At 42.0% G+C, this 18,498-nt stretch overlaps 1 protein-coding gene across 1 annotated transcript in view; it reads right to left on the bottom strand.

Moving 5' to 3' along the window:
• LOC308285285 (extracellular calcium-sensing receptor-like) overlaps positions 1 to 18,498 on the bottom strand; it is a gene marked incomplete at both ends in the record, with an annotated part of 43,454 nt that overhangs the window by 10,428 nt on the left and 14,528 nt on the right. Inside the window, one exon of the mRNA XM_080726001.1 lies at positions 11,866 to 12,129. Within this exon, the coding sequence (XP_080582127.1) occupies positions 11,866 to 12,129 (264 nt within the window). The remainder of the gene's footprint in view (positions 1 to 11,865; positions 12,130 to 18,498) is intronic.

Here is an 18,498-nt window from a genome sequence, read left to right as displayed (position 1 = left end):
TGAGCTTGAGTCTGACATTGTCCCATTGACAAGAGACTTCAAAGGGGAGGGGATTTGAAATTTGAAATTACCAATAACAAGAGATCTGGTGGGAGGGGTTGTGTTTGACTTGTGTGTACACAAAAACATTCCGCCCTCCCCCTCCCCTCTATAACAGGCATCAAACAGGTTGTTGTCTTTGATGCTAACAACCCCCTGCACAACCCCCCTTTGAAGTTCAAAGGGAGCAATTAAGAGCTTTGGCTGAGCTCCCCCCTCCACTGTTTCTGTTGATTTTCAAAAGTTAGACCCACCCCCTCCACCGCCTTGCATTGATTTCATTGGCTGGTACGCCAAGATACCATATCAAGTTAAGCGTCATGTGACAACACCAGACCAAGAGAACCAGTCCGCTCAGAGAGTGGGTGGGTCTATGGGCTGGAGCCAGGCAAGTGTACCAGGGCATTAACGACTTGTGAATTTTGCAAGTGGACTCGACTCAGTAAAAAGTTGAGTTGAAGTCGACTTTATCGTTTGATGACGTCATCACATCACACACAACCTCACAATTATTTTGGGGGGTTCCCAGATGATTAACTTAATGTGAAACATTGTTTTCTCACTCAACTGTAAACAAACCAACATAAAGTTTAAGTATATAGAGGGTATCTTCACATTTCTAAAGTGCCAATTTAAGGACTTTTTAATACCAAATTAAAAATTACAAATTAAACATTGTCCAAATTGTCAAATATATAGAGGCAGAAATTGTGAAAACAGCCTAGCATGTAGATCTGCTATTTTACCCTAACCCTATAGAACCGTTTTATACCAAATGTAACACCTCAATTCTTAGTGCTCGTCTAGGTGGGGGTCCCCAGTTAAAATATGATTACTTTGGGGGTTGCGGCCTGAAAAGGTTGAGAAACACTTAATATTGAATAAGGATTTTTTTTTTTTACTTTGACTTTCGACTTTCTCTAGTGGGAGTCGACTTGTCGACTTGAAGTCGACTGAGTCGACTTGTCGACTTTTTCTTAATGCCCTACTGTGTACAATATAAACAGTCCAACAGAGCGAGCCATGAGGTGCGCTCACCACTGGCATCACCACTGGCAATGTCATCACCTCTGGCATCTTTAGGAATGCTGGTCCCTCAGTGGCTGTTAATGATGACATTTCCCGAAATTCTAGACCCCGATTGGGCTATGGGCTTAAAGGGATATTTCACTTAAAAAAAAAAAAAAACTTTTTGTCATTTTATTGTCTAATCAGGCTCTTAGGAACACCCTGGACAGTTTTTTTAATTTCTTCATTCAGTATTTGGATATTTGATCATTCATTCCCCCCCTTCCAGGACCTTCCTATACAAAGGAACAAGGACAAACATCCTTTTTTTTATGGTGACTCCTGACACCCTCCGTATAGGTGGGTTAGGGTGTTTAACCGATAACTTTTTTCATTTATTTTTTGTAATATTTTATTGTATTTAATCATTTTTATTTCCCCAAAAGATTAATAGAAATCAATGAAAATTTGTATCGGAAAAACACGGCCTGCTCAGGTATTCAGAAGGTGTCAGGAGTCACCAGAAAAAAATGGAGTTTGAAGTTACAATGGGTTTGTATAGGAAGGTCCTGGAAGGGGGAAAATGAATATCAAATATCTAAATACAGAATGAAGAAATTCAAAAACTGTCCTGGGTGTTCCCAAGAGGCTGATTAGACGATAAAATGAAAAATGAAAAAAAAAAAAAAAAAAAGAAAAAGTGAAAAATCCCTTTAAACAGACGTACATATGTACATATGCAGCCGAACTCAGTACTTGCGCGCCCTGCTGGCGCACATAGCTATAGTTTACTGACATTATGAAGGACATGAGACGTTAATACAACCCTACTTTATACGATATACAGATATAACATCTTTACACCTTTAGTCTTTACTGATATTTTCCTGTAAAGTCATTTAACCCTGCCCTTTTGGCAACGTTTTTTAAATCATTAAAAATATATATATATAATTAGTTTTCCTGTTCTTTTTTCACATTAACATCACCATTAAATCCTATTGTTTAGTATTACAATGCCATTGGCTACGATATTTGCATATAAATACCCCCTACAGAGACTGAAATTCACACCTCCCAGAGAAGTTGAAATTCCAGCGCCTGGACGAACAACATCTCACTTTTTAACTGAAGCTATTCCTCACTAAAACATAAGTAAAATGCCTGTAATATTTTTTTTGGCGATCATTAGAATGTCTAGAACATGTGCGATATTATTGTGAAAAATATCCCCAAAATGCAAATGATTTATGGCTATAAAACCTTACAAAAACATTATTAATTTTTAAACATTACATTTTCCTGTGATTAGGACTCCTACAACACCATCTGATTTTTTCAATTTTTTTTGGCAAGTAGAAATTAATTCGGGTCTTGATTTATTCATTATTAAACATTGAGCCAAATGCAGATTGAGTCGGATAGAGATTCTAAACGTCATCATCATCATCATCATCATCATCATCATCATCATCAAACCATTGGATACATTTTGGGTGAACTGCCCCATGGCCTCACATTTTGTAGTAGCCCTGAAATGTCAACTTTTGACTTGACGGGATGTCACTTACGGCGACGTTGCATGCTGACAAAACTATGCCACGTAACCACAGTCAAACTAAACCTAACCTCATTCCTAATCTTAACCTCAGTAAAACTATGTCTAAACCTAACCTCATTCCTAATCTTAACCTCAGTAAAACTATGTCTAAACCTAACCTCATTCCTAATCTTAACCTCAGTAAAACTATGTCTAAACCTAACCTCAGTAAAACTATGTCTAAACCTAACCTCAGTAAAACTATGTCTAAACCTAACCTCTTTCCTAAACGTAACCATAGTAAAACTATGTCTAAACCTAGCCTTATTCCTAACCTTAACCACAGTCAAACGATGCATAAACCTAACCTCATTCCTAAACATAACCACAGTAAAACTATGTCTAAACCTATACCAGATTCCTAAACTTAACCTCAGTCAAACAATGTCTAAACCTAACCTTATTCCTAATTGTAAACACATTAAAACTATGTCTAATCCTAACCGGTATTCCTAAACGTAACCTTAGTAACACTATGCCACGTATGTCAATATGTCAATCCCCCTAAGATACAGTTTATGTCGGTTTCCAAGGCCAGTCACAAAGTAAACTTGAGAGAATATCTGTTTCCATTTTTAGGACAGATTGAAAATGACTTTTAACCACTTGCTCCAATTAATGGCCCAGCAGATGTCACTATTTCACCTTCTACTGGTTCCAGAAAACCTTCAGCTTTAAAGGACAACTTTAATTTTGTACAATAAGGGTTCATATTTTAGATTGCAATTAACCTGACTCCGCCAGATGGTGGCAGCAGTGCGTACCGTACCGCCCTACTTTACCATCTGAACCCGCTCAGAGTGGATATCATCGGAATGTCCCAGTCCGGACCAATCAGCGGCAGCTACGGACGGGCTCTCGTCACAGAACTTCCTTGATACGTCAATAACGTCATGCAGACAGGCCAATATGAGTGGCTGGAGTGGTTGTCTATCACAGTCCCAGACTGTGATAGACAGACGGCCCCATCCAATCAGCTGCTAAAGAACTTGAAAAAATGGCCCGCCCCTTACATCGATGTTGCCCAAGCAATCCCATATAGATAGATAGATAGATAGATAGATAGATAGATAGATAGATAGATACCTTTATTATCTCACGGGGGAAATTCAGATGGTAAAAGTAGGGTGGTATATGCAGTATACGCACTGCTGCCACCATCTGGAGTCAGGTTAGATTGTAATTAGAGAAAAGAAAAGATGAGTGTTAAAATGTTTTCATTTACTGCTTTCTATGTTTTAGCAATTTTTGTATTTTGATTTCAGTGGGTGGGGGCATGCGTACAAGTGGCTAAATATGTCTTTTTAGACACAATAAGCCAGCAATGTCTTTGTTACTATTCACACCAGCCCCAAAAAGTCACATCTGCCCATGAAAGATTGCCGTGCATCTTGGGAATGGGCTTATTGTGTCTAAAAAGACATATTTAGTAAGGGTGCCGGAAAAAATCGATATGAATCGATTATCGGTTTCAACACTAGCGATACGGCTGCATCGATGCGCGTTTACCTGGATCGGTCCAAATCGCGGCCGTATCGGTCGATGTATCGGTCCTAAAGTTATTAATCGGATTAATCGGATTTTAGCATTAAATAATTAACCTGCTGTGAAACTCTGAACTCACTTACTCAGCGTTTAATGTTACAAATCATTAGTTCAAAAGTTAGCGCTGCTAACACGGTCAGTGCATTGAGTGTAATGGAAAGAAGAAAAAAAAGGAAAAAGCTGCCTGCTCTGTCCTCCAATAGAGCTGGGTTTCTGCGTACTGCAGTCATACCCGTCTCCTGTCCTGCGGGAAAAGCCGCAGATCTACAAGCCCACAGCGTGTTGCATGTGGATGAGTTGTAAACTTGGATATCTGCTACTTCCGGCGCAGCACACTGCTGACGCTCGCAACTCCGCGACAACAGCGACTTGTAAACAAACCAACGTGGAAGTTCCATAACTCAATGTATTATTCCAGTGGAGAAATGCAACGTTTGGATTAAGAATGCGACAGTAATGGATTGGATTACACATAACACTTTTCCCAGTAGAACCGTCAGAAGTCCCCGCACTCTGGTGACGCGAGGTTATCCCCGCACTTGTCGACAGCAAAGGTAATAATCACAGCATCTGTTTTTATTGCAAAGGGCTACGCTACTATAGAGTATTGGTTTTCAAAGTGGGGTCCGGGGACCCCCAGGGGTCCTTGAGGGAGTTCTAGGGGGTCCTCGGCGTAATGATAGGAACCAAATGGACCCTTGGGTATGTGTAACTCAGGGGAGTGTACAAATCGAACCAAATGGACCCATTTGGTGCATGTCACATGCACCAAACATGCAGCATGTGCATGTCAAACTGGGGGTCTTTGACATTGTTTTATTTTTATTTTTTAGAACTACTGCAGTAGAGCCATAAGATAACAAGAAGACATGATGTGTGCCAGACTTCAAATGTTGCACTTATAAATTTATACTGCTGTTGTTACTGTTGTAAAGTGGATCTCTTTGAAATGATCTTATTGACTGAATAACAGCAGGCTCTTTTACTAGTTTTATTTGGTGATCTGATCTGATCTGATCTGATCTGATCTGATCTGATCTGTGGTATTGGTGAGGATTGATCTGATCTGTGGCATTGGTGAGGATGTATTTTAGTTTTTCAGTGTTATAGCAGCTTTGCAAAGTACAATTATTGCAATGTACTGAAGCCTGAAGGGCCAGCCCTTTTGTGTTTTTTTTAATATTTCTCCACCTGACTAACTGTAACTGCTAAAGTGAAGCTCTTAGAAATGGGTGTGTGAGACAGATTTTCAAACCATGTCAGTAGGCTTTGTAGTTTACATTAATTATTTTTTATATCTACAATTCTACATGTCTGCGTCTATTTAGAATTAACACAACAACGACATGATACTAAAATGATTTCTCATCCATCTTTCTTTACAATTTCCTGTTATTCCTTGGTCTTTTATGAGATATCCATTATTTGAAGGTCAGCAATGCTACTTTATAGATTATAGCTTTTTAATTGATTGGAAAATGAATGAATGTTTCATTAAACGTATGTATCAGATCACAGCAAAACGCATCGAATCGAATCCAATCGAATCGCATAAACTTCCACAAAATCGAAATCGTATCGAAATTGCACCGAATCGAATCGAATCGTTCTGTATGTAAGATGTATCGTCTTTGAATCGAATCGCAGGCCATGTATCGGATACGAATCGAATCGCCTTGTAAGGGATGGATACACACCCCTAATATTTAGCCACTTGCATGCATGCCCCCATGCAAATTAAAATAGTTAAAATCACTAAAACGATAGTTTAGTGATTTAGATAGATGTTGTGATTATGTATTTAAAAAAATGTATATATAATATGATTGCGTAAATTTACATCTTGACCCATTGTGCTTTCAGTTGAGGCCAGACACAATATTCCTGCTGTCTGATGCAGGAGACTGTGAGCACTTTAAATGATTCGGTTGATTTGGATCGCCAGCATGAGGTCTCTGGGGAGGAGCTTTCCTCCCAAGCAAATTCAGGTAGGGCCTACCAGGGACGTGCTGGGCCCCTGATTCAGCCCGGGAAAAAGAGTTGTAGAGGCCCTCATTGCGCGCTATAGAGAAGAGATCTCTCTCTATAGTGCTGCTGCTACTCAAAGATTTGTGACAAGTGACAAGCCAGTGGGCCAATTACATGAGTTATATTTCATCGTTGTCGGGTGGAACCGTTTGTTTTGTATTTATCATTTTAAAAATGATTTAAACTAGTGAAAACAGCCGATCTACAAGCACACAGGCGTTGTGTGCTTGTAGATCTGCTGTTTTTACTACTTTTGTGCAAACAGTTTAATTTTTACTTTTGTGCAAACAGTTAATTTTTTTCCTAATGGCCGGCCTGGACCGGCCAGGAATGAAGCGGCCGTTCGGGAGTTGTCCCGCTTTTCCCAATGGCCAGCACGTCCCTGGGGCCTACTACAGTATGGCATCAGCTCTTTAACTCTTAACTAATACCTAATCAAGACCTTTTTCTACACACGCATATATTACTGTTTATATTTTTGAAACATTTGAATCATCAAGGATAAGCATAACACCTGTTATTCATCCATATTAATCCGCCTCTGCCTGATTCACTTTTCAGTGAGTGCTCTTCGGAAAGGCCTCTATGTTTATTTAGTTAGTTGTGGATACTGAAATGACTGTGTAATGTATCGTTGACAGCTATTTGACTGCTCGATAATTTTTTTCAGATGCAGAATCGACCCCAGGACCATCCAGGGAGGTGTTCCGTTTGACAAGGTCCTCGTATGGAGCGGCATGGGTGGGAACACCAACCGCACCAAGGCCTGCTACAACACACAAATTGTATGAATCAAAGTTGAATACTTGGGTAATCAAGAGGCAGCACAGCAAGGCTGTGAATGCAGTGTGTATGCTTTGGATCACATAATATTCCCCAAAGTTAAAGACTATTTTGGGTATTTTATTTTGAAGTTTCAGTTTGAAAAGGAAGCCTGTGTGTTTCTGAACCAATCCGAGGGCACCAGCCCTTCAGGCGATGGGATTTAAAATCTAATGGGAGTAATGGGAGCCAGCAATGGGAAACAAACAGGTGAATGTAATCAAAGGTTTATTTATATGCAAGCGGACCCGTCTATGTTATCACTTTTTGAATTTCTGTTCACAGGAAGTAATTAAGAATGGCCTATTTAGGGACCTTTGATATAAATATACACAAAAAAAAATGTATTTTCTATTTTTTGGCATCTAGTGTTAGGTATGACCATATTATCACTACAGATATGCTCTAAAAGTGTGAAAAACATGTTTTTGATTTCACCCTGTCTTTAAGGGAACGTACAGCTCTGTAAATGAACCTAATTCACTAACTAATGGCAGTCCTTGCACTGTTGCTTTACCAGGACTATTCTTTTTTTATTCATACAAACTTTAACACTTTGAAGTCTGAACAATCTCTTATTTTGTCTTTAAAGGACACTGCATATTGGGATTGTGCACAATGGCACTTTGGACACCTCCCACAAAATCCCCATGGAATACACCACCCCAGAGGCCCACCTGCCCGTGATGATTGCAAAGATGAAAGCAACAATGCGTACCGATGAGGAGGTCTTTCTTTGCTGCCCTAAAGGCATTCGCATTATGGAGAGAGACCTAACTTCAAGTAGGTTGTCAATATATATGGTGCATGTTTTTTTAAGACGATTGTAAATGCTACAAATGGTCTATTTAGGCTGGATCTCTGGCCTGACAGCTTATATATATATATATATGTATGTGTGTGTGTGTGTGTGTGTGTGTGTGTGTGTGTGTGCGTGTGCGTGCGTGCGTGCGTGCGTGCGTGCGTGCGTGTGGTGCGAGAGAGGTAAATACGTTTATTTATTGGAAACCAAGTATGTATTTTGGTCCCATTGTTTGTTCTGTAGAGCTTGAATGGTGGACTGCCCCTGCCAGAAAATGTGTGGCCTTAACAGCAAGCTCACTGCAGGAGCTCCAGAGGGCCAAGAGGCTGAAAACAGGGTGAGCATTTGCAATGATCAAAACAGACATGCACATTATGCTGCGTTTGTTTTGGGAGGTATCTGGACCAAGACATCTGTTGCTCAAAGTGTCAAGGAAGCAGTCATGAAGGGCTGTCAAGGAGAGTAGACCTAATGCCAATAGTTGGCCAGTGTTTTTTATAAATAGTTGTAACTGCTTTGTTTTGTCTCACCATTTCCTGCTCATTCTGAGAAGGTGAATAAACACTGTTTATTATTGCACACAAGGACCGATTTAGATTTTTTTTTAAGATTTATTGGGTATTGATTCATGTGCCTTTTTGACACTAGCCTTGCTCTATAGGAGTGAGTGACTGTCAACATGTCGGTGTTGGCTAATAACCAATTAGTGGTGTAAAAGAGCATGTTTTTTTTTTCAATGGGTGGTAAATGACAAGAATGACATGCAATATTAAGATGCAAAATGTTGATTTCATTAGAATCATATTATCAATTTACAGCTTTACAGGTGTAAGTGAGTGGGTATTTTTGTATTTACATAAGAGAAAGTAAAACCAAGCTTGGTTCCTGACATTAACTCGTCTGATGGTAACATAAACTGTGACTTGAATTAGTAGAAGTTGTGTAATGGCTATAATGCTACTATATCGATATATTAGATCATTGCAAATAAAATAAAAACGTGTCCATATAGATCGGCTATTTGAAGTATTTTAAAATGTTTTTAAAAAGGGTGAAAAAAAGGAAATAAGTTGAGGGTTTAGCATGGATGGAAATAAGACCCATGGGCTCTATTATGATCCAGGTCTTATGCCTTATGCCTTAACTTCTTTGCCTTTTTTTTTTTACTATATAGACATATTTTTTTAATATTTCAAATAGCTGATCTGCAACCTCACAGCATGCAGATGTAGATCAGCATTTGAAGTATTTAAAAATGTTTTTCAAAATAGTCTCATACATTTTTGCTTCTCCTAGTAATAGTGGCATCAAGGACCTGACAGACCAGCTCCAAGGGTTCATGAGGGTGGCGGATGGTCTGTCTCAGGTGCGAGACGCAATGGAGCAGCTTATCCAATACACCAACTCCAACAGGAGAACCACTGTTATCCTGACGGACAACCAGGTGACGGCGCTCAAGGAGGCCTTCCGCTGTGCCATCTGCAGAGGTTTGTAAATCATTTTGTTCACGTTGACATTAAACTTTCATTTAGGAGCATCATTGCTATTCAGATCAGTGCAAAGTGTATGTGCCCCGCCCTTTCCAGTCCTGATTGGAACTCAGGTTTGAAGTAGCCTGTTTTACATGCAAAACGTTCTTGAATTTGCTCTCAGATCAGTACACATGTGCACCAAACGCCCTGTAATGGTTCAGTTGAGAATAAATATGCGTTCCGTAGACGACCATAATATTGAACATGGTATTGAGGTGGAAATTGACATGAACACGTCATGATGAATTGTTTTGATGTTTGACTCTTGCAGAAACGATGACCGAGCCAGTCATGGATCCGCACTGCCGCAGCCTTATTGGCTGCTTGCAGTGGGTCCGCAGATGGCTTGAAGACCATTCTGCATGCCCAAAATGCCGAGACGGTGAATTCAACGAAAACTACTTCGTAATGAATGGCCTGGATGAGGTGGTCAACATCCACAGGGAGACCATTAGGGACTAAAGGCCAATTAATCCCTAATCCCTCCATTGTTATGTTTCTCAAACGCTGTTGTGCCTTGAATTTTTTTTAGTCCTTGTTTTTGGTCTCCCTGTGGATGTTGACCACTGGGAGAGGTAGGCCAGTCAATCCGAGCAAAAAAAAAAACGGACCCCCAAATCTATGGTTTAGTGATGAGTCATCACTTTTCTGGGGTCAGCTCAGTTTTGTTGTCCCTTTTTTGCCAGAGGAATGTTTTTCGTGCAAAAAAAAGGCTTGCAATGGATTCAGGATCATGAAAAAACTCTATAGACCCCCTCAGATGCCACTTAAAGAAGATTTTCTTTAGGTATTTTTTTTCCCCCTGTATAGTAAGTGAACTTGAACCCCATGAATTCACCGTGATCCACTAAGAATAAAATTGATTTTTTTAACATGTTTTTTGGATGACCCTAGGATCATAAAAAACCTTGAACCATTACTATTGCAATTTATTTTTTGGTCAAACCTCAGATTGACTATAGGCTAAGGCACCGTGAAGCCTCTCCTGATTGTGTAATCTTTGTTAAAAGACACTGTTGAGCCTGTTATTCTATTTTGCATTGCATTTGAATACGTATTTTTTGTTGTTGTTGCTGTTCTTGCACTGCATTTTGTGTAATCTTTGTTAAAAGACATTGTTGAGCCTGTTGTTATTTTATTTTGCATTGCATTTTAATACATATTTTTTTGTTGTTGCTGTTCTTGCACTGCATTTTAGCATTTTTAATTAAATATTATTGCACTGAATGAGCTTCCGTCATCTTTTACAGAGATACTTGTGGGGAGCTTTGTGAAATCGATGCTTCCAAGCATTGTTATTTAAAAAAAGGATGATGTAGGCCGAAACGTTGTGATTTTTTATTCCGCTCTATTAATACATTTATTTGGGGAGCTTATAGACAGTGTGCAGACCTTTTCTTCTTTTCTAGTATTATTTTTTTTGGTCCAGCACCCAGGTCCAGACAGCTATTTAAAAAAAGTAAACAGGTATTTAGCGGTCTCAACCTCATGCTAACAGTGAAACAGTCAATCTTCTCTTTTTTAATGATAGTGCAAAATGTATTTGAAAATACAAATATTCATACACTTGTCAGCTTTGTAAATGGTCAAATAGGAAGGGCCATGTACTATTAGACAGATGGGCCCAAACATACCCATGATTGTAACTTGTTAAGTCTCTGTGCCAAGGAGCAATGGTCCTGTCCATGGGGTCCACAAAGTGTAACAAGATAACATCCAGGAGAATATCTGGACAGTGACAGCCACAGAGATCAAAGCTGCCAACCAGAGAACTGCTGTGCTATTGGAGCCAACATTGTAAAGCAGGGGTCTTCAACGTTTTCAGGCCAAGGACGAAAGTAAATGAAAATATTTTAACACTCATCTTTTCTTTTGTCGAATGACTATCTAAAATATGAACCCTTTAAAAAAATTTTTTTAATACGTCTAAAATGACAAATCAAACATGGGTCAAATTGTCAAACATTACATCGATCTACATGCTCATAATGCCTTGCAACGTGATGCGTTGTGAGCATGTAGATCTGCTATTTTGACAATAGGACCGGACCGTGTTAAACAATAGGTAATGCCTCAACTCTTAGTGCTCGTCAGGGTGGGGGTTCTCCAGTTCAAATATGATTATGTTGGGGGTCGCGGCCTGAAAAGCTTTAGAACCACTGGTCTATATGTATGAATAATCCACCTGCCATGGTTGTACGGTAGTACTGCTCCTAGGAAACAGTGTGGGCCCGCTCGTGACTATATTCTGCGGCGCGTGCTAACTGTCATGTGAAGCTCTCATTGGCTAAGGGCCCTGCCTTTGTACTGTCTGCGACGGAACTCACTATATATAAATATTGAAGATAACATAGTGTTCTCAGATCAGTGAACCACTGCCATTGCCCGTCAGGAGCCACCGGCTCCAGTATATCCCCGCCTTTCTGGGTCATAGAACGTTCGCGCTGGGCTAGCCTAATATATGAATAATCCACCTGCCATGGTTGTACGGTGTCGAGGCCGGCACAACGGTGCCCAGGGAAGGGGCCCCGTCCCGGGCTGCAGCGGAGCATGTGGTGCAGGGCGTGGGCCAGGGCGTACACCGCCTTGTAGACGTTGTACTCGGCCCTGAGGTCGGACACATCCAGCAGGACCGTCCGGGACGCGGCCAGGTCCTCCTGGCCCGTGCACAGCCTCCCTCCGTCGTCCACCCGGCCCGGCGGGGCGGCGGGGGCAAACCTACAGCCAAACGTGTGCTCCCAGAACTGCCTCACCTGCGGAGGAGGAGAAGCAACACCACGATGCGTCATGGATAAAATATAGGGGGTGTAACGATATAGTAACTCAATCGAAAAATCGATTTTAAAAACCCTGCAAGACCCGAATTAACCCTTTCCAAGCCACGGGGAGCCCCTTAATATTAAAACCGGAATATATCGGACATCTGAGCAAGGAGTCTCAGCCGCGTCGTCTTTTCCCGTACTGGGTCATTAAAACCGAAATAAATTATTTTTATCCGAAAATCGGCGATCGTCTAACCTTCCCTAGTCACCGCTCGTCCACCGATAGCTCATGGCTGCTCTGACATGAAGCAGAGGTGACGTCATGGCCTTTCCTTCTTCATGCTTCCTTGACACCGTCCGTTTACTGTCTGGAGGATAACATTAGCATAGCTGGAGTGCTAAGGGCTAAGCTAGCCAAAATGGTCACATCGACTGTTCGACTGTATATTACAATTGGCGACGAGTCTCTAACGAAATTGGCAAGAGTTCCTCTCAATACATAAAGCTATATAACCTCTCCATCATCGGCAATAGTCAGTGCAGTGGTGTGTGTTCCCTACACTCCCGCGCCCCCACCGTTGCGTTCACCGGGAAAACCGCGGTCGCGTCGCTGCACAGTGCTCATCCTGCAAGTTTCAGCGTCCTCTGGAAGGTGGCCGATCTGCAAGCTCACAAGGCGGCGCGGAGACGTGGATGCGAGCTGCTGTGAGCTTATAGATTGGCCACTTTAGGCACGCAACACCGTGTGATGAGGAAGGGTTAGCCACCGATGGCTTGACTCCTGCTTGACTCCGAGAGGTGAAAACGGGAGGAATTTACACACGGTCCCTGGTCAGGGTACTAAAGTATCGTTAGATTTTCAATAGGAATTCAATTTTAAAAAATCATTTTTCTCTCAATTTTCTAATTTTCTAGCTCCCCATAAAATCAAATATTGGTTCATTTTTCCAATTTTCTAGCTTGCAAAAAAATCAGGAAAATGCTTCAATTTTTTAAATGTGTGATTCATATTTGTCATTATTTGATTTGGAACCGACAAAGGAAAAACATCTTTAAAAAAGGTATTTTTCATGTTTTTACCACATTACGAATATCAAAAAATTGGCCAATTTTTCCAATTTTCTAGCTTGCAAAAAAATCAGGAAAATGCTTAAATTTTTTAAATGTGTGATTCGTCTTTGTCATTATTTGATTTGGAACCGACAAAGGAAAAACATCTTGAAAAAGGTATTTCTTAATTTCTTACCCCATTACAACAATCAAAAAATGGGCCCATTTTTCCAATTTTCTAGCCCACAAAAAAATCAGGAAAATGCTTAAAATTTGCTCAATTTTTTGAATGTGTGATTCATATTTTGACATTATTTGATTTGGAACCGACAAACAAAAAATAGGCCCATTATTCAATTTTCAAGTCCAGGAAAGAAATCGTCATCATGAATGTCACGTGACCACGTGTCAAGTCACATGGTACACAACTTCAAAATAAAAGCTGTAGGCTAGTCTAACATCCAAGTAATAGGATCAACATGCAGGCAGGCAGGGGGTCCATGAGGGGTTTACAAGGGGGTCCATGGCTGGTTCCCAAAGTGTGGTTTGCGGACCCCCAGGGTTTCTATGGCTGGTTCACAACAGCCTGGTACACGTACAGCCATGGCTGGTTCCCAAAGTGTGGTTCGGGGACCTCTTGAGGTCCATGACGGATTTCCAAGGGGGTCCATGGCTGGTTAGCAATAAATGTGGTTCGGGGACCTCTGGGGGTCCCTGAGGGGTTTCCAAAGGGGTCCATGGCTGGTTAGCAATAAGTGTAATTGCGACCGTAGGTCGCTACTTACTATCACAGCCTGCACAAACTGTCCGTCTGTCTGTCTGTCTGTCCCTCTGTCTGTCACACCTCACACGTCACACTATTGCCCTGCTCATATCTCCGCAACCGTTGGCCCGATCCATGCCAAATTTTGCACACACGCTCCTTGCCTGCCAAACTACAACCTCCAAGGACCACCGGACCTCCAGGGACCCCCAGGTCCCTGGGGGACCCCCAGATGTAAAAAATGACCAAATATGCAAAAATGACCAAATGACCACCCCAACGGGGCTGCTCACGGGGAATTCCCGGGGACCACCGACTCCTGCTGCTCCAGAACGGATGCCAAAGTGGTGGCGCCCCCAGTGGAGGACCCCCTCCACTGCAGCTCACATAAAATGCTGTAACTCGGGCTAGGAGCGTCCGGGAGAGCCGGGGCCGGTACCTATTCGTCCGCCAAGGCAACGCAGAGACCCCACCCCTCATTTCTCACATGGCCCTCTTCTAGCGCCACCATGAGGCCGATTCTTGCAAAACACATTTTTGGACACTGCTCCTACAGATTTTGCCCTAAAATCACGCACATCGGTACACAGTATGTCTACACATTGCCCACACAACTAGGAACCAATGGCAGTTACAGCCCTCTTTGTGTATACATGTGACCTACGGTCGCTTATCTCCCGATTAGGGAGTCTTACTGGTAGTGTAATAGGTGAAATAGTGTAATAGTGCATTACTTGTAATATTGAAATAGCATAAATGTTATTGCGACCGTTAGGTCGCAGTTACTATCAAAACCTCGACCAGCTGTGAGTCCGTCCGTCCGTCCGTCCGTCCGTCAGTCTGTCTGTCTGTCTGTCTGTCACACGTCACACTTTTGCCCTGCTCATATCTCCGCAACCGTTGCCCAGATCCATGCCAAATTTTGCACACATACTCCTTGCCTGCCAAACCACAACCTCCACCCATCAATTCACACATGACCCTCTTCTAGCGCCACCATGAGGCCGATTCTTGCAAAACAAATTTTTGGACACAGCTCCTAAGTTTTTGGCCTAAAATCACGCAAATCGGTACACAGTATGTCTACACTCATGTCATAAACATGGATCTGTCCCATATAGCGCCACCTTCAGGCCGATTTTTGAAAACACATTTTTGGACACTGCCCTAAAATCACCCTATTAGGGAGTCTTACTGGTAGTGTAATAGCGCAATAAGGGTAATAGTGTAATATTGTAATAAGTGTAATAATATAATAGTGTAATTGCGACCGTCAGGTCGCAGTTACTATCAAAACCTCCACCAGCTGTCAGTCTGTCAGTCAGTCTGTCAGTCAGACTTTCAGTCACACTTTTTCCCTTCTCATAGTGATTTTGGCTGCCAAACCACTACCCCCATTTCTCCCTCTTCTAGCGCCACCATGAGGCCGCTTCTTGCAAAACAAATTTTTGGACACTGCTCCTACAAATTTTGCCCTAAAATCACGCAAAGCGGTACACAGTATGTCTACACTGTCCAAGATAGCGCCACCATCAGGGCGATTTTTCAAACACATTTTTGGACTCTGCTTTTACAGATTTTGCCGTAGGAGCCCTGATGGTGGCGCTATCTCGGACAGATCCATGCTGATGACATGAGTGTAGACATAATGTGTACCGCTTTACGTGATTTTAGGGCAGAATTTGTAGGAGCAGTGTCCAAAAAATTATGTGATTTGCAAGAAGCGGCCTCATGGTGGCGCTAGAAGAGGGAGAAATGGGGTAGTGGTTTGGCAGCCAAAACCACTATGAGAAGGGCAAAAGTGTGACTGAAAGTCTGACTGACAGACTGACTGACAGACTGACAGCTGGTGGAGGTTTTGATAAGAATGCACTATTACACTATTTCACCTATTACACTACCAGTAAGACTCCCTAATCGGGAGATAAGCGACCGTTGGTCGCTTATCTCCACAAAAAGGCCAAAAGTTTGTTTTACCAAAATCGTCCTGATGGTGGCGCTGGATGGGACAGATGCGTTTTGATTACATGACTGTGCGATTTGTGTGATTTTAGGGCAAAATCTGTAGGAGCAGTGTCTCTGTGTAGCGATTTGCGTGATTTTAGGGCAAAATCTGTAGGAGCAGTGTCCAAAAATGTGTTTTAAAAAATCGGCCTGAAGGTGGCGCTATATGGGACAGATCCATGTTGATGAGATGAGTGTAGACATACTGTGTAGCGATTTGCGTGATTTTAGGGCAAAGATTGTAGGAGCAGTGTCCAAAAATGTGTTTTAAAAAATCGGCCTGAAGGTGGCGCTATATGGGACAGATCCAAGTTGATGACATGAGTGTAGACATACTGTGTACCGATTTGTGTGATTTTAGGGCAAAAATTTTAGGAGCAGTGTCCAAAAATGTGTTTTGCAGAATCGGCCTCATGGTGGCGCTAGAAGAGGGCCATATGAGAAATGAGAGGTGGGGTCTCCGCGCCGCCGAGGCGGACGAATAGGTACCGGCCCCGGCTCTCCCGGTCGCTCCTAGCCCGAGTTAAGGCATTTTATGTGAGCTGCAGTGGAGGGGGTCCTCCACTGGGGGCGCCACCACTTTTGCATCCGTTCTGGAGCACCAGGAGTCGGTGGTCCCCGGGAATTCCCCGTGAGCAGCCCCGTTGGGGTGGTCTTTTTTGCACATTTGGTCATTTTTTACACCTGGGGGTCCCCCAGGGACCTTGGGGTCCCTGGAGCTCCGGGGGTCCTTCGAGGTTGTAGTTTGGCAGGCAAGGAGTTTGTATGGAAATTTTGGCATGGATCGGGGCAACGGTGGCGGAGATATGAGTAGGGGGAAAGTGTGACGTGTGACGTGTGACGAGTGACGTGACGGAGGGAAGGACAGGCTGACGGCTGGTGGAGGTTTGGATAGTAGAGAGTGTAAAAGTAACTGCGACCTACTACGGTCGCAATTAAACACACTTATTGCTAACCAGCCATGGACCCCCTTGGAAACCCCTCAGGGACCCCCAGAGGTCCCCGAACCACACTTTGAGAACCAGCCATGGACCCCCTTGGGCGTGACGGAGGGAAGGACAGGCTGACGGCTGGTGGAGGTTTGGATAGTAGAGAGTGTAAAAGTAACTGCGACCTACTACGGTCGCAATTAAACACACTTATTGCTAACCAGCCATGGACCCCCTTGGAAACCCCTCAGGGACCCCCAGAGGTCCCCGAACCACACTTTGAGAACCAGCCATGGACCCCCTTGGAAATCCGTCATGGACCTCCAGAGGTCCCCGAACCACACTTTGGGAACCAGCCATGGCTGTACGTGTACCAGGCTGTTGTGAACCAGCCATAGAAACCCTGGGGGTCCCCAAACCACACTTTGGGAACCAGCCATGGACCCCCTTGTAAACCCCTCATGGACCCCCTGCCTGCCTGCATGTTGATCCTATTACTTGTTGGATGTTAGACTAGCCTACAGCTTTTATTTTGAAGTTGTGTACCATGTGACTTGACACGTGGTCACGTGACATTCATGATGACGATTTCTTTCCTGGACTTGAAAATTGAATAATGGGCCTATTTTTTGTTTGTCGGTTCCAAATCAAATAATGCCAAAATATGAATCACACATTCAAAAAATTGAGCAAATTTTAAGCATTTTCCTGATTTTTTTGTGGGCTAGAAAATTGGAAAAATGGGCCCATTTTTTGATTGTTGTAATGGGGTAAGAAATTAAGAAATACCTTTTTCAAGATGTTTTTCCTTTGTCGGTTCCAAATCAAATAATGACAAAGACGAATCACACATTTAAAAAATTGAAGCATTTTCCTGATTTTTTTGCAAGCTAGAAATTTTGAAAATTGGTCCATTTTTTGATATTCGTAATGTGGTAAAAAAATGAAAAATACCTTTTTTAAAGATGTTTTTCCTTTGTCGGTTCCAAATCAAATAATGACAAATATGAATCACACATTTAAAAAATTGAAGCATTTTCCTGATTTTTTTGCAAGCTAGAAAATTGGAAAAATGAACCAATATTTGATTTTATGGGGAGCTAGAAAATTAGAAAATTGAGAGAAAAATGATTTTTTAAAATTGAATTCCTATTGAAAATCGAACGATACTTTAGTACCCTGACCGTCCGTGTCACTCTGTGTGTAACAAACAACCGGTTTGTTTTGTGGGCTAACATGGACGTAAAGCAACAGAGGAAAGTGTTGAATTGGAAGACGATATGGACCTAGAACGCCATAATCTATTCGCATTTATTGTCTGACCCGTTTCCATTCACTTATGCGCATTTAGTTTATTCGATAAAGGCTCAAAATCCTCCTCCTCCAAGCGGATAATCTTTTTCGCATTTTGAAGTGTTTCCATAAAAACATTTAGCGAATAAGCCGTTAATGCGCAAAAAGTGGCTTTATGGAAACGGGTCAGGGTACTAAAGTATTGTTAGATTTTCAATAGGAATTGAATTTTAAAAAATCATTTTTCTCTCAATTTTCTAATTTTCGAGCTCCCCCATAAAATCAAATATTGGTTCATTTTTCCAATTTTCTAGCTTGCAA

This window comes from Nannobrachium achirus, assembly GCF_963921795.1.
Source record: "Nannobrachium achirus genome assembly, chromosome: 5".
NCBI classification, from domain to species: Eukaryota; Metazoa; Chordata; class Actinopteri; order Myctophiformes; family Myctophidae; genus Nannobrachium; species Nannobrachium achirus.
The sequence above is the reverse complement of the archived record's forward strand: the minus strand, read 5'-3'. Positions and strand labels throughout refer to the sequence as shown.